The sequence below is a fragment of the Pithys albifrons genome, chromosome 13, assembly GCF_047495875.1.
Source record: "Pithys albifrons albifrons isolate INPA30051 chromosome 13, PitAlb_v1, whole genome shotgun sequence".
Taxonomy (NCBI): Eukaryota; Metazoa; Chordata; class Aves; order Passeriformes; family Thamnophilidae; genus Pithys; species Pithys albifrons.
In genome coordinates, this window is record NC_092470.1 from 17,986,558 (window position 1) to 18,005,579 (window position 19,022).

The window sequence follows — 19,022 nt, forward strand, 5'->3', positions numbered from 1 at the left end:
GAGTTGATGCTTCTCAGTCAATGCACTTCACAGAGATGACTCCCCAGAGGATTTCTTTGAAAGACTTGAGCTTCTTTAGAATTAAAGTTTACTGCATTTTTCTTCTAGTTGCAATAAATTAAATGCTTACTATCCACCTACACTTCAGTAAATCTCCAATTCTATCAGGTGAATAAAAGCAAGGAAAACAAACCCATGCCACCTTCTGTCAGTCTGTGGACTGTAGTTACACATAAAACAGATGCACAGAAGAGGCTTATTAGCTTAAAAAGCCACAGGTATAGCAAATTCATGGAGGGAACTCCCACTGTACATCATGTCCTCACCATTGGCACAAAGCTGGCAAAGGCACAACCTTCCTGGGTTGCCAGACATGCAGCACATGATCCTCCCTGGCTGGTCCTGTCTGTGATCGGCCCTTCCAGGATCCTGCACCTGCTTTTCTGCACACACATGAGCACCATAACCAGCCTCCCACCCCTCCAGTGGCACCATCCCACAGCCCAGGCTGCTCAGGAGCAGGATGTTCTCCCCAGGGAGCACATCTAAACCTCACTCACTTCAGGTGACTTGACCTTTACCTTTCCAAGCCACAACTTATTTTCTGAGAAAGGATCTTACAGGAAGAACTTCAGTAACATTCACTCTAGAAAATGTACATAAACCCCTGTCTTTCCAACATTCTCCCACCACAACATTCAAATTTCTGTGTTTGCTACCCACAAACCAGTTATTCCTGAGGGAAATTGTTCCATTTAAAACAAACAAAATCTCCTCTCTATAAAATTTCTGCTTGCTAAAGGCTTATTTTATTACAGGAAAATCTTTCCAATTTCTTCTATGCCCCAAAGAACAGTCCTGCTCCTAGAAGACTCAGAACATTCCTAGATACCAGGTGACTATAAAAAGACACACCAGCATTGTTTTACTTCTTGAAAATCACAGAATCACAGACTAGAAAACAAATAAGCACAAAAGTCTTATATATATAATATATTACTGAGTGATACCTGGACCAAACTAATCTGTCACATTTGTCACTTCATGTCCAATGATGCTTTTTGTTGTGCTATCTGGAGTGGCCTCAAGAGAGGCCAGATCAGGCAGCAAGGCAGGGCTGTGACATGTGTATCAAACAACAAAACTAAGTCAGCTTTGCTTTCTGCAGGCTGCCCACCAACTACCACTTGGAGACACACTTGGAGTACAGAACTGACCTATTTTCTGAGGCCAAACAGACATTATTCTGTCGTAACTGCACTTGGTTGCATAAAGGTACTAAAAGAAGACGAACAGTTGTTACACCACTGTAAAGAAAAGCCAAAAAACTGTGACATTTCAACCACAAATTCAAAAAAGAGGGTTCATGTACGTGGGATTTTAGGCTGCCATGGCAGATGTTGTTTTTCCGATGTCTGTTCCCCCTCCCAGGGAGGAGCAGCAGTGTCAGGATGCACACACATTGCAGGATTCTGAGCAAATATCAGCACAGCAGTTCATGTTCCCACAGACATACCTGCACCAGCACTTTAGCAGCTAATGCATTTCACCTTCCCATTCACCTTGACAGCACAATTCTACACTCACAGTGCTTGAAACCTTTTATGCCTTACTAGGTTGGGCTTGGAGATGAGAAAGGGGCTGAAATGTGCCTCATTTTTAATGCAGATACAAGTAAAACAGGTAATTTCCTAATACACCTGGATCGTGAACAAATTATAAGGTTATTTTCAACCTTCCAGAAGAGCTGGAGTTTGAGTCATACAGTGCTAACAGGTAACATTGGCCTCTCTTTTTGAGATTGATTCTAAAAAGCCTTTTAAAACCAGGCTTTCCAAAGCCAATACAGTTGGTTCCCATCAGCGACTTCTCACGAGTGGTGACAGAGCAATATCAACTAATAAGAGAAAGATTAAGATAATCAGAATATTATCTGAAAGACTATTTGCATTCCCTTATGTAGAAAAGAAATCTTAATGCATTCTGTTCTTGCCTTAGATATTGAAGAGATACATGAAATAGGGAATTAAAAAACAACAGAGAAGCAAGCAGGAATTCCTTTCCTTCCTCTGCAATACAACTCTTCAGGCAGCACACTGGAAGAAAAATCTGTAAGCTGTCCTGTTGGATATTTATACTCAAGTGAGGAATTTATGTCTCTTTTGCTTAATGTGCTTTACATGTGCTTCCAAAACAACTCCAGCATTCCCACCCAAACAGATTTCTTTTCCAGAGGCATCAAGCTAAGGAATGTAATCTATAGCCCTGTATACCACTGGTCCAGGGAAATGTAAGAAAACAGGGTTATGTAGTAACAAAAAATGCACTTAAGAGCAAAATTTACAAGCGAGATGCTCGTCAATTTTTTATGCTGTATGAAAAAGGCACCTGCAACCACTCACAAACATTAATAGTGCACCACGATACTCATGTTAAATAGGATTACCCTCCTTAAGGGACATATCAACTTAAGTGACTGTCACATAAGGCAAAAACAGGAGAGAGACACAAACCAAGGCCAACCCAACACCCTAAAATGCAAAACCATTTTACAATCTTCCTGTGAGCAGAGATGGAACAGAGGCACAAAGCACCAACCACAGCAGGTACAGCCCTTCACAACTCAGACATGTGAGAACAAGTTCAGATTAATCCAAATATTGTGATTTAATTAAAGATTTAGAAATACTGAAGTGGAGAACAAAAAACCATCTTAGGGATTATTCAAAGTCTTTTACAAAGAGAGCAACAGCAATAAATTTCCTCGCTTCTCTTACCAGGACAGTCACTACAACTTTAAACCTGTAACTGCGTAAATTTCTGCACACAGCAAACATTCAGCTGACATGTTTCCCATCCTTATCAACCCTGTTTAGCACATAAATTAACAGAGACACAAAGTGTCTACAAACATTTAGTTTTAAACTGCTTGGAATACAGTAAATTATTCAATAATTTTTCTCTTTACCCACAGTAAAACGAGAATACAGAGCACAAGGAGCACTGCTCAGCATCTTTCTAAAACTAATATATTTAATACACATCAAATGTGCTGGAATACAGGGCTTTGTCGTGCAGAAAAGTATCTTTAAAAATAACAATTAAAAAGTAACCAAACCCAGAATAAACAACCCAATAAAAATAGAGCAAAGCAAGACAAGACATTCATCATTTATCTGTTGAGACTTTAATGATATCAACAGTCTAAAGATCAAGCTTTTAAAAGATAAAGATAAAATTAATTATTCTTTGAAGAAAGATATGTAAAGCTTCTTTCACAAGCTCCGAAATCAGGCGCTCCAGCTTTCCACACTTGAGTTTTAGATGCTAAAAGCAGGCAGAGTTATCCCCCCCTGAAATCCAAACTTTCCAAATGAGGCAGGACAAAACAAGCTGAATCCCAAGATAACTCCCACGGTGAGCTGCAGGCGTGCCTGGGAATCATAGAATGGATTGGGTTGGAAAAGACCTCCGAGATCATCAAGTCCAACCCTTGGTCCAACTCCAGTCCCTTTACCAGATCATGGCACTCAGTGCCACGGCCAAGCTCAGCTGAAAAACCTCCAGGGATGGGGAATCCACCCCCTCTCTGGGCAGCCCATTCCAATGCCTGAGCACTCTCTCTGCAAAGAATTTTTTTCTGATCTCCAACTTCAATTTCTCCTGGCAGAGCTTAAGCCCATCGTGCCCCCTTGTCCTATTGCTGAGTGCCTGGGAGAAGAGACCAACCCCCACCTGGCCAGAACTTCCCGGGGGTGCCAGGGAATCTCTGGGGTGCCAGGGTGGCTCCCAACAACACTGTTATCAGAGAAAGTGCTGACATCCAGCATTTAATCTCCCAGCAAAACCAGAGTCTGCCTTCTCTCCCTCCCACCACAACCTCCAGAGCTCATTTGCAGCCCAGACTGATCCATGCTTTAACAAGACATATTAGAAAGTAATTAAATTTATTTTCTGGTTGATTTTGGACTCAAATAAAACATGTCCCTGGGCTACAACCAGCAAGAGATTCTTCACTTACAATTAAATTACTGGTTACTTTTCTGCACTCCTTGTTGGGGTTAAATAAAAAAAAAAGAAAACAACAAAGTGCCTGGGGTTCCACAAGGCCTTTCTCTTGCCATAAAACAATCAAAGCTTCATGGCCATTTTCCCACCCAAACAATAAAAGCAATAAACACTATTCAGACATTCCCAAAACTCATGGATTAACAAAAGAGGATGAAGGGCGTGGGGGGTAAAATGAGGTCTGACAACAACAAACCCTGGGGAATACACAGGACTGGGGAGATCCCACAAACCCAAGGAAGCCGCTGCTCCCAAGCCCAAAAAATCAGAAGGGGATTCACACACAGGACAAGAGAATGAGCAGATTGACATTCCCAACCCTGATTTGGGGGCAGCAGCACCAAACAGACCCAGCTCAGGTGCTGGTCTGTCCCGGCCAGGTCAATGTGGGAGGAAAGGAGCTCACTCCATGCTGGGACACACACAGAGCATCCTTCCCTGCTCTCTCTGCGTCCAGGGCAGAACAAGAGCCAGATGCTGGTTTTGGAGCTTCTGCCATGGAACACAGTGAATCACTATGTTTGCCCACCTCTGGCTCCAACAGGGACGGGATGGAACCCAATTCCACATTTAAGCTGGCAATTTTTTCCAGATATATGCAGAAATAGCTGCAATAATCAAAGGCTCTCTGACTTCCAGGCTTACAAAAGAAAAAAAAAAGCAATGGAAAGGTCCAATGAAACTCCTGTCAAAGCTAAGTGGAAGATTAATTATAAGGGGCCTGCTTAAATAAATAAATCCAGTGTAATTGTAGAATCTAGGAATTCCTACTATGGATTATAAAAGCCACTTCTGGTTGGCCTGCTCTAAACCAACCAATTTAAAAACCAATCAGATACATGAATGGCATAAAGGCCTGGGTACAAACAGCCATGTCAAGTGCATTGTCTGTCTTCAAGTAAATTATATTAATGAACCAAAATTGTTTGGTTGTTTTTCACACCATGAGACAATGTTTACACTTGGCAAAATGCTCTGGCCTAGATTTTCCAATAGGACTGCTGGTTTCAGGCACCTTCCATTTGAGCTGTCAGACCACCCATCAGAGAACCATGGACCAGAAATCAAATCAGTCACAGTACCTCACTGACAACCCCAAATTTCACCTTTCTTTTCTTTTATTCACAGAAAACATTGACAGTGCATGTAAATCATAAATTGAGAATCTAAATATTATGCTACAATATGATCCTGCTCCTTCATGGAAAAAAAAACCCTATGACACAAGGAGTAGGAAATAAGATGAAGTATCAGTGGCAGGGCTGCAGCACAGTTCTGCCAGTGACAGAAGGTGGACATATATAGAAATCCTTCCAATACATGGGAGGATGCCTTTCATTTGAACAGTGTTGTCCTGGGATGCATTCACAGAGGAACACTCAGCATGAATTTCGAAGTCCTGTTTTGCAAACCAGTTTTGGCAGAATGTCCAGAGTGTAAGAACATGACGGGAACAAGAGGTGCTTCCTTAATCAAAGTTCAGCTGATGAGGACAGGCCTCTAAAACTCATCTCAGTCTGGGCTTTACCTGAAGCTGCTGATACTGCACCACTCAAGCCACCAAACAGTTTGTCCCTCTAAGGACCAGGAGTAAAGGATGTAAGAAATCAAACAGCCCTCTCTACATCCCATACCATAAAGCAGACCATCTGGCCCCAAATATTTTTCTCTACAAACTGCTATTCTCTTACCTAGTCCTATAAAATAAATAGTGAGAAAAGTGACTAAAATGTGTGAATAGAGGCTTTCTGAAAGAAATGCACACAGAAAAGGCCCTCGGGAATACTTTCCTCACCTGGAGACAGGACTGCTACAGATGTAAGAGTCATTCAAGTACAGATAATGATTTATCTGGAAGTCATTTTGAGAAGCAAGTCCCTCATATAATTAAGGCAGCTTGGCTCACGGAGCACTGAAAGTCAAATAACAAGTTTGTAATCACAGTCTAACTTGTACCCACGGTTGTGTTCAGAAGAGAAGGGCTTGCTAAACCAGAGTGCCTGGTCCCTGTTGAACTGGTTCACCACTTGCCCCTGGCTGTCCTATTAGCTCTCCCATCTGCAGCAGCACAAACACCATGTTTTTATTATTTCTGCTAATCTTATTTTCCGTGTATTACATACAACACTAAGTGTTTATTACTGCAGCATTTAGGTAGGTTAAACCACACCTGCTTCACAAGAATGGCAAAAAATTACTAGCACAACAAAGCACTTAACAAGAAAATTAAAAAAGAGCTGAATACCTCCTTTACCTAATTTTACTCAAGAACACATTACTTTAATCCCATCTGGAGACTCTTCCTCTGTTGGGAGGCAGTCACTACACTTCAACAATCATATCCTAGAAAGTTCCTGCTTCCAGACTCTCCTTCCAACAGTGCCATGACAAAATCTGCTTTCTGTACCTGCAACTCCAGGTAACACAGTTCAAGGTCTCTCTGAGATACTGCAAATACTTCATGGCAACGGCCCAAGGCACCCAGAGATGCCCTCACTGCTGGGACTGCAGCCTCCCATGGCAGCAGCATTTCACTAGATAGACACTGGGACCAAAAAAACCCCAAATAAAGTTGAAAGCACAGAAAGCAGAACCCTCATGTAAACTGACTCCAGAAAGCAAAATGCCAAAAGACCCCACAGCTTCCAAACTACTGTACAAATACACCCCTTTGACTCCAGCTCTCTCACAATTAATTTTTCATCCACAAGTCACACCCACTCACCCACACAAACCAAAACAAGCCCAACTCAAACCCTGTAAATTTAATCAAGGAAGGAAGAGCGAGCATGAGATGTTTATTTCTATTTTTAAATACCTGGGAGGTGCCCCAATGCTCCCTGCCTAGAGAGATAACTAAGTAGGTGCTCCAGAACTGTGAGATCCAGTGCACGATCTGGCACAAGCAGGCACATCCAAACAGCAAAACATCAGAGCAGCTCACAAGGCGATTAAAAGAGTTATTAAGACAGGCTTTTGAAATAATTGTTTCCTCTAAGCCAGGACAGACACTAACTTGGGGTGTTGTTCCAGAGAGGAAAAAAATACATATACATGTATGTCTGAAGTCAAGCACACCAAAATGCTCTAAGCAGCACTCTGGTTTATAAAGACAAGACAGTCTCCTCCTTGTTCCCACAGTTCGTTTGTGCCTCAAGCAAAGTTGGTTGCCACTCTGGTTACTCTCTCCCTCACCCAAATGGTTTGCATAGCAGATATGCTGAACAATCAAGTTTGAACCAGGCCCTAATCCTGCTGACTTTCCTCGCAAAACTGCTGGAAAGGAATTCCTCCTGGCAGCTGCAGTGCCTCTGCTCATTAGTTTACCAAGCAGCAGCAGAATGAACCGGACAGGCACATCATTTCTGTGTTGCTGCTGCAGCAGAGAACAGGAGAAAGGGCCAGGCAGGCAAAGAAAAGGCTTCCAGATTCCCAAATGCGTATTGGAGGGGAGGACAGCAGGGTCTGAAAAGGAAGACCCAGGCAAGTGATGCTACACTTCCTACTGTTGGTGGGAACACAAACTGGGAAGAAACCCCTTTTCCTTTACTGTAAGATTTGGGGTGGGGATGTCATCCTTTTAGGGTTTTTTTTTTAACTCCTGCTTTAGGGCATTGTGTTTAACCAGGCATGGCACAGTTATTCGCACCAATTCCAGTGTCTCCTGGATACTAGAAGAATGAGTAGGATAACATTGCAAAATAGCTGTCCACTTGCTCATGGCATTCTTTGTCCAGACAGCACCCTTGCATGCAGGTCAGATCATGCAGCCCACTCAGCACACACAGAAAAACAAATGTTTTTGCTTCTTGCTATGCAATTTCATTGAAGCAATCCCATTACAGCACACTTAATGTAAACAACGCGCGTCGCGTGGAGGATCCGCACGGAGCTCTGCACCATTTATGGCCATGGGTGAGCCCGGGATGGGGAACAGCATTTCCTCCTCCTCCCTCATGCCAGCCCGGCTACCATTCCAATAAATATTTAGTAAGGAGACAAGAGGAGTGAGAAAGCTTCACAGCTTGAGGTTTGCAGGTACTACTACATGCATGATGTTGAATTTGTCTCAGCTGAAAGCACATGGACACTGTATCCAAAATCCAGCGCATGAACCGCACAGGGCAGGTACAGCACACAGATCTGAGTACAACTACAACAGTGCTGTGATTAAAACAGCAGTGTCAGTTCACAGAGCAAAATGTTCCTTATAGACCAGGAAAGAAGCTGGAGGCTGAGACCTGTGATCAGCACAGCCCTCAGTGGCCTGCCCTGTCACCTGGCATTGCCATGCTGCAAGATTTCCACTGCATTCCCCTCTCCTAAAATGTCCTCTCACACTTCTACTTCGCTTCCCCCAAACAGATCATCTGCCAGGTGCAGACAATTCTACCCATTCAAATAAGCACCCTAAGGGTAGAAAAGAATACATTTTTTGCCTGGGAAGACTGATTTTTTTCATCTCTAAGATAAATTCCAATTACTTATATCCTCCTGTAAACTACTTGATTCTAAAGCAGCCCTTGAATATAAAAATCTCTCTACAGCAGGTTTGCTGGAAGCAGTATTTGTTTTCCCTGCCACCACTCTCATCATCTCCTGGTGCAAGGTATTACTGATTATTTTAATTTCTTTTCTCCAAAAGAGAAATGGATGCACACCGACAAACAACTGCAGCGAGCAGAAGAGGAAGAAAGCCTCATCTCTGAATTAAGGATTTGCATACTGGTTTTATCTCTAACACCCACTGCAGTATTTTATCCCAGACTCTCAGATCACAAAAGACAGAGCAGACAGTGACTCACTGCAATTTCGGTTCTGCAAGCAGCGCTTCACGTGGACCAGTCAATTCTGCTCCTGCCAAATACCCTTCACCAGGCACTTAGAAAGCAAAGCATCTTCCCTAACAGAGAGCTCCTATTCACGCGCTGCCTTCCCCAGGAAAGCTCCAGAGATGGAAGGGAATTCAGTCAACGCTTCCCCTTTGTGCCGTAATGATTTAGCATTCAATTAATCCTACATGGGGAGGCAGTAATTCCAAAACACCTGCCTTGGTGATAACCAGATTAAGACCTCCAAACCTGCTGCACTCCCACCAGTGCCAGGCTGCCAAGTGACAGCAGTGCCAGCAGCGACCAATTGTGCTCTGGGTCTGCCACTAAATTCTCAGCACTCCTGAAAGAGGATTCCCTCAAAACAGGAAGGGGGAAAAAGTAAAAAGCACCCTGCCTGACAGCTCTGAATTAGTTTAGCCAGAAGTCACAGCTCCTCCCCTGCACGCTCTGAAGGATGGAGACTGGAAATGCTCCTATCAGATGCCTCAAAGGGAAGAGAAAAAGGCAAAGAGAGGCACCCCGAGAGCCAGAGCTGCTCCTCACTCATGCATGGGCTCTGGAGAGAATGGCTTGAAGGAAGATTTCAGGGCAGAGGGCTGGCAGGGTGGGGAAGAAGATCGAAGCAGCTCATTTCATTGAGAGAAGAGCCAACAGGTTTGGGGTTTAGTCTGGGGTTTTCCTCCCCGCCTTGTGCCCCCCAGAACAGGAGTCTCTGCATTAACTTGGGTAGTGTGAAAAAAAGTGCCTCAGAATTAAGACCTCACTTGTTTGAAACCTAGAGAGAAACTTCCAGGCCAGTAATCAACAAAGTGGAACACTTTCCTACCTTTTTAATGCCACAGAAACTACTTCAACCACCGAACAAGGAGCTGATTTGGGGTTTTTTTCCCCTTTCCACTCCTTCATCACCCTCTCCTATCGTGCCCTATCGGAACCACGCTCAGAGCTCACTGCTGGGTGATACATAACTCCCATTTCAGTGAAACAATCCATCTGCTCCATGTGACTCAGAGCTGCTCTAAGAATGCAATACTGTTTAGGCCAACGGTTGCACCGCACAAAGTGTTTTGTTCACACGCATTCCTTTGGGATGACAGAGCCTATCCACGGCACTAACGGTTGGGGCCTGTGGTTTTTTTCCCTCATCCGCTGAATGCTGCAGTGACTAAGCTGACAAAAATTCCTAGCCAATTATAAACCCACTTAAAGAGACAGGCAACCCCCCTGCAACCTCTCCTTGCTATCCTATACGGGAAGTTTCTATACATAGAAAAACATCTCCTCCTCCCAAGGCCTGTGTTGATATAAAAGACTTGCTCAGTGCACTCAACACTTCAAACATGCTTCCTAAATGGCATCATTTCCCAAAACTATAGCCTTTAATCATCCATCCATATCCCTCACACATCAACTGGGGGGGGGAAAAACCCAAATCAAGACACACAGATGCACCAATTGAGTAGAAAGTTACAGAAGCCATTAATGGGGGGACAATGAGCGCGCTGGGAGGAGAATCATAGAATTGATTGGGTTGGAAAAGACCTCCGAGATCATCAAGTCCAACCCTTGGTCCAGCTCCAGTCCATTGGGATCAGTCTGGACAGCTTTGGATCCCCATTCCTGAAGGAGGGAGCAGCTGAGTGCCCATTGACCCAGTGTGCTGCAAACAGGAAAAAACACATCAGGAGAAGTTTGATACACCTCAGAGCATAAGCTGAACTTTAACCAGAAACAAGGAGAGCTTTGAGTCATCTCTGGAATCCCTCTGAATACACAAATCAGTGACCAAATTCCAAAAAACACCGGTCCAGCCTTTCCAAGCAGGATCCTCACATCATGTGCTGAACTCATTCTCGCCCACACTGTCCAGGGCTACACAAATGCACTTAATAATAATTAGCTGGGGCACAGAGAACTGTGCTTGGGGCAGGTACCCACACGTTCACTTTGCCCAGCAAGAAAGAAGAAACCAAATAACCCAGAGAGAATGGCACATGGTTTCCAGCTCCACAATCCCAGGCTCTGGGCACGTCAGAGCCTCCCCACTTTATGGTGGGCAAACCCACCCCTTGGTAACTCATTTTTAGCGCTGGGCTGGGAGCACATGCACATTCCATTCCAAACACTGCAAACTTCACCGGGGAGGGGGAGGAAGAGGCAGATGACAACTGAGCCAGGCTGAGTTCACCTCAGAAGAAAAAGGCAACTCAACAATCTGTATTAATGTATTATTATCCGAGCATCTTTTTATTAGAAGTTAATTCTCTGAGCCATAAACAGACTTGAGAAGGAAATCCCACTATTAGTGGGAAGGAAGGCTAAACAAAGGCTGTTTCACGACTCAAACACTGAAAAACTTGTTTGCCACATAAAAACAGTTTATGAAAGTGCTTAAGGACAATTCATTCCTACATATTCACGTGTGTTTGGGGAAGCAAACAGAGGAAAAAAATAGTTCTTCCTACTCAAAAATTTTAGAGAACATGATTCCTAGCCAGGATTGAACCAAAGTTTTACCTTTTCTTCCTGTGAACTGCAGGTTCAGGGGCTTGGCTCACACACCCACCTCCAAACCTCCCTCAGCCTATCTCAGCCAAATTCAACTGCAGATCAGTCATCACAAGAGATGTATTTCTATACATTCCATGATAATGGACAGCTGGCTGGAGGACAGATCATTTTAGGGCCCCCACCAAGACACAAGGACTGCAGCTCAAGCTCACCCCTCATTTGACATCCATACAAGCATCACCTGTCCAAACAGAAACATCCAGGAAAAGCAGAAACTCACTGCAAGCCAGACCCTGTGCATGGGTAAGAGCCACAGAGAACTGCAGAAAACTCTAAGCCAGGCTTAGTTTGCCTTGTCCCTGCGACATTTGCAGGAACACAGCAAAAACACAGCTTTCTGCTGGTTTTACACTTGACATTTCCCTGACATTTTCCCTATAACACTGCTAGCTATTCCCAGCTCCCTGTTGTTTTGCAAATTCATCATAAAATTAAAGCCTTACATTACATCTAATTAACTATCCAATACAATTGTCAATGCTATTAACAAACGTGTCTAATATGTATCAGTGAGGCCTGGAAATTCACATTAAGCACATTAATCAAAGATCTGGTCCAAGTTTAGATGTGTATTTAATTGCACAGATTTAACGTGTCACTGCTGCACAGGAAGATAAACCTAAAAATTCTCTAAAGAAGGCATTACCCTCAGCCCTGGGACAAAAGCAAGTCACAAAGAACAGGAAAGTGTTGTAAGTAAAACCAAAAGTCTTCTGTTTCCAACTTCAGCCAGCACCAGATTACCACATTTCTAAACCATCACTAACACATAATACCTCTGAAAGTATCTTTAGGATGTTACAGAGGTTTTAAAGTAATTTTTTATTTCTTTAAGTTTGAAATAAATAAACAACATCTTAGAAATCCTCACTGAAACACAGTCCTGGACTGACAAGGACAAAGCATAAAATACAACCTGTTCTTAAGATGAAAGTGTGTGTACATGTGAGCAGGAAAGACACAAGATATTTTCAAAAACCCTAAAGAACAATTCAAACCTTTTTTAATTCTTTATTACAAAATGTGGGGAAAAGTTCTAAACTTTTTTAAGGTATTTTTAAAAGTTTGTTGGTTGGGCTTTTGTTTTTCCAAGCATGTAGCGAAGTGTCAGTGGTAGACCAAGTTCACTGAATCGTCTTTTAATACTGGAAAATAAAACTCCCAAATTTAAAGACCTCTCAAAACAAACAGTCCTCTACAAATCTTTATGCCAAAAGAAACTAGGAAGCCAAGATGGGTATTTAACATCAGCACTTAGTTTTCAGTGGCTAGTGCAGACTGCAAGATTCAAGACATTCTTCCCAGGTTGTGGCATTTCACAACAGAACAAAGAAAAGTGGCAAGTATATATTTGTTTAATTTTAGCCCTTTTCTCAGAATATAAACCACTGCTGCAGTAATTAACTGCACATTGGCCTAAACTGCTCTGTGGCCATTCCAGCTTACTAATTAAATATGCTCTCACAGCCATAATAAAAATTCTGGGAAACCTCTGGCTGGAGAGCAAACTTCTCAGGAGGGGAGCAAAAGTCAGCAAAAAACTTCATTCAGAAGGAAAACACTGACAAAATTTTTTTTAACATGCTCCAGATTCTTCTAACTCGGTGACACCAACTGTGCCTTTTACAATTCTTATTTTTTTGTCTGTTTATTCCTTTCAGATGTTTATTTGCTGGAGAGTTTGTATACCAACCAATTACAGGCCACAAACAACCTGCCCATTTTAAAATATGGCCAAGTTTTTATGATACTTTTTTTTTTAAGCCAGCAAAGGTAGGATGGGTGTCACACAGACCAGCTTCAGTTAATATTGTACCACATGCTATTTGCTTAGGAAAGAATAAAACTTAAAGCATGTTGTCCTCTGATGATACTGTATTTCAGGGTTTAAGAAAAAAAACAAGCAGATAAGAAGCTTAATGAAAGTAGCAAACAGAAAAAAAAAGCATGCAAATGTAATTTAGAGCAAAATAAAGAGTAATTTGATTTGATATCTCTGAGGTCCAACTTCTTCCCCTCTCCTCCATCTACATAGTTCTTGTATGTTCACTGTTTCTAAAGGACAGGAGAATACAGTGAATACTCCTCAGAGAGGGGAAAACAAGATTGAGAGAAGGGGGAAAAAAAGTCCAGCACATGGTTTTCAGCACTACTCTGCTGAATCAACAGGAGCAGATTCCCAGCTGGCACACGCTGCGAGCTCTGCACAAGTCAATGGAGCCATGTCAAACGATACCACTCAACTGCATTATCTTCTGAGCTCCGTGTAAACAAACAGGAGCAGATTCCGAATATTTGTGAGAATACATCATGTTACTGTCTCCATATGTTTAAACATTTTAGTGGAAGGCACATATGGACCCCTCTTCCCACTCACTGTCATTGCCTCCCTCCTGCTCCTCATACACCGCATCTTTTCGGGCCATTGTCAAACCAATTCAAAAGGGAATAAGGATACATTTTCATTAAAAACATTTTGTGCTCAGCTGCCATCTGCTTCTTCATCAGCCTCCAAATCCTCACATGCCTTTTCCATGGTCCTCAGTTTCACACGCTGGGATGCTGAGAGTTTTCTCCTGTTGTACCGTAGGCAGGGTCTATGGGAGCGATTGTTTCCCATGTCAGAATCCTGTGTTCTGAACCAAGGGCTCAATGCTCACAGCCCTAGTCCATGTTCTCTCCACGAGGCCAATCTACACCTCCTTTTTTTAATGCCAGTGGCAAATAATCTTAAAGCTCCCTCAAGCCCTTCAGTTACTCGCTGTTGTTGCTTTTATGGGAAGCATGGCTATTCCATCCCCTTTGGGAAATAAGGGAGCTATAATGTGCCCTCTCACAAGGGGAGGACCCAGACTGTGCTCTCCTCCTCTCACACAGAAGCAGCAGCTGAACCACCACTCCCTTTCCTCACAGACATTAACAATCTGTCTCCCCCAGAACCAGATCCCTCCTCTTTCTCTGAGTATGAAAGGAAGGGTTTTGGCTAATACTTGACAGACAGCACCTCCAACTTAACTGGGGGATAGGGGGCAGATAATTAGGATGAAGTCTAAAAGAAAGAAAGAAACAAGCAAAAAGGAACCCATAGCCCATATATCAAATATACAGCCAGTTGCTAGTTTTGCTATTACCTTCCCAAATCAAGAGTTTGTCCAGTTCAGATCTTATGGCCCCAGCAATCCCAAAAGTATCTTAGGAAGTGTTGGCTGGACTTGCTTGAAAAACAGCACAAGGGTTATGGTAGACAAGGGACCATGAACTTCCAGGCAGCCTTTCAAGGGTGTAATTTACAGTTGGTTTCTGCAGGCTTGGAAAGGTCTAGTGACTAAGGGAACAGACCTCAAAACTTAGTCACCAGCAAGAGGAATACAGAAAACAACCAAAGTTTTCTTTACAGTAGACCATTGGATAGGCAAAGCAAATGTGTCAGACACAATTCTTGCAAGGGGTTACAGCAAGAACAGTTTCTGTGGTTCTCACACCAATCACTGAGCAAGATGCAGGCAGCTTCCAGAAACCTTTCCAGCCATCCCAACTGCCAGAAAAAAAGAAAAATACAAAAGGCCATAATCTTCTTTGTATGTCTGGATGCTCAGTTTTTGTCTTTTCCATCTCTACCTGTGCCCCAAAGTGCTGCTGCTGCTGCAAACAGCTTCAGTCCCGTCCTTTTATCTTGAAGGATTCTTCTACGTGGACCTGCAACTCAAGGGAGGTACAGCTGGTATTTTATACACCAAAATAAAAGTAGGTGCAAGTCAGAGAGATGAGAGCATGCCAAGCCCAACACAACATGCTTCAGCTCCAAAGAGAGCAAACTAGTATTGCTGCTGCCTTGGGGCACTCGAAGGTAAAGGAATGTACACTACACAGAAACCAGGGCAACCAAACTGGCAGGGAAGCTGCTGACGCTTTATGCTGAGCCTTAAAAATAATAATAAAAAAAAATTAAGTTACAGTTTCTTTCTAGCTTGCTATCCATACAAATGTCCATGGACTATTCTAAGTCAAACACAGCATATCCTTCCCTCCCTCCTCCCTCCACCATCAACATTGTTCTTGCACAAGTTATACTCAAGGAAGCACAAGCTTCTTCCTTTGTTTGTAGGCAAGAAAAAGAAGGGAAAAAACAACTTCCACTCAACAGCAAAATTAATGAGAAGGGAGGCTACTTAAAGTACCAAGTGTTCCCACACAACATTTACCCACCAGCTTCAGATCTTTCAGCATAAAACCTAAACAAGGACAAGAGAGATTTAATACACACTCCTCCACAGAGCCAGAGCAAAGAAAAATAAAAAGGCATAAAGGAACCCTGAGTGACAGACAGCATTTTCAGCTTAACATTAGTGTGACGCACAAGGAGAATGTCAGGGTTAAATTAGATACTACACTAGAAAAATATTCCCTGGAAAATAACAGAGGTGTCATATCTCCACGGGTAGGAAAATGCAGATTGAAACACTCGGTAACTGACAAGTCTTTGCTTCTGTTCTCTTTCATGTCTCGTGTGATTTTGTACTGCAAGAGTCCTCTCCAGATCAGGAGTTCATTGCCAAGGCACCCAAGCCATCCAACAGGAGAGACAAAAAGCTTCCCTTGGAACAACTGCACATTCATACCTCCCTTGTTTGCCCTCTGAACAGGAGTACTTTGGGGTTGTTTTCTTTTTTAGATGACTGGCTGGCAAATTTAAAGTCTTCTTAAAGTCAGCGACCTATCACAACAAACATTAAAACAGGTCCAACTTTCTCACTCTTTTTATTGATTAGAACTTGATCATTTCTTTATCGACTCTGCATCCTAAGATACTCTAAACCTACTTGTTTTTTCCACAGTGTACTGCTCTTAACAAGCCTTTCACAGCTCTTTTCCAATACTTGTTTTCTTCTTCCCAATCTCCCAGGAAAGGAGATGAAAGCATATAGAGAAAAAAATCCATGTTATCTACACTCCTGCCTTCAAAGTCTTGCTATCACAGTAACTATGACCTCATTTTATTTAAACCGATTTCTTCTCATGTGCATTTTGGATCCAAATTATTTTAACATTCCCCTAGAAGCCAAAAAAGGTTTTTTGCACATTACTTTTGTCTACTACAAAAAGCCAGAGCACACAACAGAAAGCAAGTAAGTCATTATATCTCATTAAATACTCTTTCATTACACCCATTCAAACCACTGAAGGCAATGAGGTTGCACAGGAATCACCTTGGTCACCCTCTGCACACAACAGAGTTACAGTCTGTTAATGAAGACATAAATTTGGCCAACGGAAGCCTAACGACTCCCAGCAACACTCCCTCACCTTGGACAAGGCACAAAGTCTCCCAGTAACAGGCTGAGGGGGGGTTTCTTCCCTTTGTTTAAAAAACAAACTCTATTTCCTGTAACTATTGATAAAAGCACATACTCCAAATGCCTTTTTGCAGAGGTATTTTTGGCATGTGTTGACTGAAACTGCCCTACGAGCCACTCTAATTGCAGTTCTAATTGAACAGGAGGGCTTCACAAGCAACTGATGGGCCACTTTAGGACAAAAACAACATCCCCAAACGAAGGTAACCTGAATTCTGTTGGTCCCATTTTCTCTCCCACCGTGGTGTTTCCCATCATTATGGCAGCTTTGGTCAAGATGGCATGTGGAATTTAAGCACTGTCTCTCCCAGTGACACTGCTTGTAATTAAGGCCTGCTGATACTTCAGGGCTCAGCTTTCCTGAAGTTAAGGAGGAACTCAAAAACTCTGTCATGTAACCATGTTACCTGAGTAAACCATGTGCCTCTTTACTCTGTTTTTAAAAAGCAAGATCAGGTTTTGTTTTTGCTAACACTTGCTATCAGAATGGCAGAAACCCCCTCCTGCCAGACAAGTACAGAACAGGCAAGGATGATTTCACCAGGAGCCAGGATGGTCACTGACCCTTGGACTCTGTGGGATGTACTGTAAGAACTGATGGGAGTAAACGAGTCCTTACATACCAAATTTACCATGACAGCAATTTCAGAAGGTGCAAGCCAAGGGAAGCAAAGAACAGTCAGAGTAAGTTCCACCAACAGCTCCAGTGCAGCAATGGCTCTGGCACACAGAGGAGGGGTGGCACTACATGGCCACCTCCTCAGAGTTCCCAAGGGAGCTAAAACTGCCTCCAGCTTTGCTATAATACCTTTAGTTCTGTACTGACACTTTCCATCTTTTCCATGGGGAAGTGATTCATAGAGCTTTGCTGGAGTTTGTTTTGCTTTACAGTGGTTGATTTGTTTGTTTGTTTCTAAATCAAGTTAGATGAGCCTTTACTGGTTGGGGAGGAATCTCTGTGTGTGGTAACTTGGTAACACACTAACTTTACACAACCAGAATAAAAGTTTCGGTTGCTAAAGAACGCAAAATAAAACCACAAAATTAAACCTTTACTTCAGGAAGAGGTGACAAAAACAAGGTATCTACTCAGCTCTTACTTTTCTGGCAGTGGTTGGTGGTCCAGCAGCGATAGTTGTACTCATTGTTAATGGAGGTCTTCTCACACAAGGGCTTCTCTTCCATCGTCCCTGGACACAAGTCCCCACATTCCTTTGGAGGTTTATTCCCAACGATGTAGTTATTGGACACTGCATCGAGGATGAGAGACCAGTCCACGGTGGAGAGGTAACACAGGTCTGAGTTCTTCTCGATCCGGATGGCCCCGCGGGTGATGTTCCTCAGGTTGTGCAGCCCAATCTCTTTGAGATTTGTCATTTCAAAGATAACCAAGGCATAGTTGTAGAAGAGGTTCCTCCCACGAATGACTGTGAGGTTGGGGAACAGGTCACTGAGGCTTTCCAGGCCCGCCACACGGAAGAGCAGCAGATAGTCGGTGATGACGGTGAGCTTGGGGAAGCGGAAGCTGCGGTAATCCTCTGCCTTGGAGATGAGCAGGATCTGCAGGAAGCCCTCGATCACCGTACAGTTCTCCAGGCGCTTCAGCTCGTGGATGTCATTGCGAATGTCGACGTTTGGCCCGCAAACTGCAGAGGCAAAAGGGGAAAGGCAAGTTAGTAAATAAGGCATTTCTGAGCCTCTTGAAACTGGAACACAAGCAGGATGTTCTGATGCCTGGAAAATTTCTAACTTCTTAATTAGGTTGCAGTGTTAAAATAGAAAATGAGTGCTTGATGTACACCTTGAGTGAACAGTCCTTCCATTTAACCCATCTCTGTAAGCACTACCAGAAGCAGCACAGGGATGGCAGCTCCCTCTGTGTTCTGCAGCACACAGAGGAATGTTTTATTGCTGCTGCTGGCAAGAGCTGCACTGAGGAACAAAGATAAACCAAATGCATCTCCACACTCCACTCCACGTCAGACCGTGGCACGTGTGACCAGAGCAGGGCCTCAGCCACAGCACTTCACACAAACCAGGTAACAGAGAATGGGGTTCACTGATCATTCCGTGACTAATTTACTCCCCACACCCTTAGAGACATGTACATAAATGGGACACTTCCCAGATAATCCTCAAATCACTCTTTCTTCCCAGGATCATGAGCCAAACGAGCCTCAATTCCTGGAATACA

The 19,022-nt window shown here is 43.2% G+C and overlaps 1 protein-coding gene across 4 annotated transcripts in view; it reads right to left on the reverse strand.

Moving 5' to 3' along the window:
• Positions 1-19,022, reverse strand: part of IGF1R (insulin like growth factor 1 receptor) — a 173,350-nt gene that overhangs the window by 122,945 nt on the left and 31,383 nt on the right. For all 4 annotated transcript variants that reach the window (XM_071568891.1, XM_071568889.1, XM_071568890.1 and 1 more), the window contains exon 2: positions 17,929-18,474. In XM_071568891.1, the coding sequence (XP_071424992.1) occupies positions 17,929-18,474 (546 nt within the window). The remainder of the gene's footprint in view (positions 1-17,928; positions 18,475-19,022) is intronic.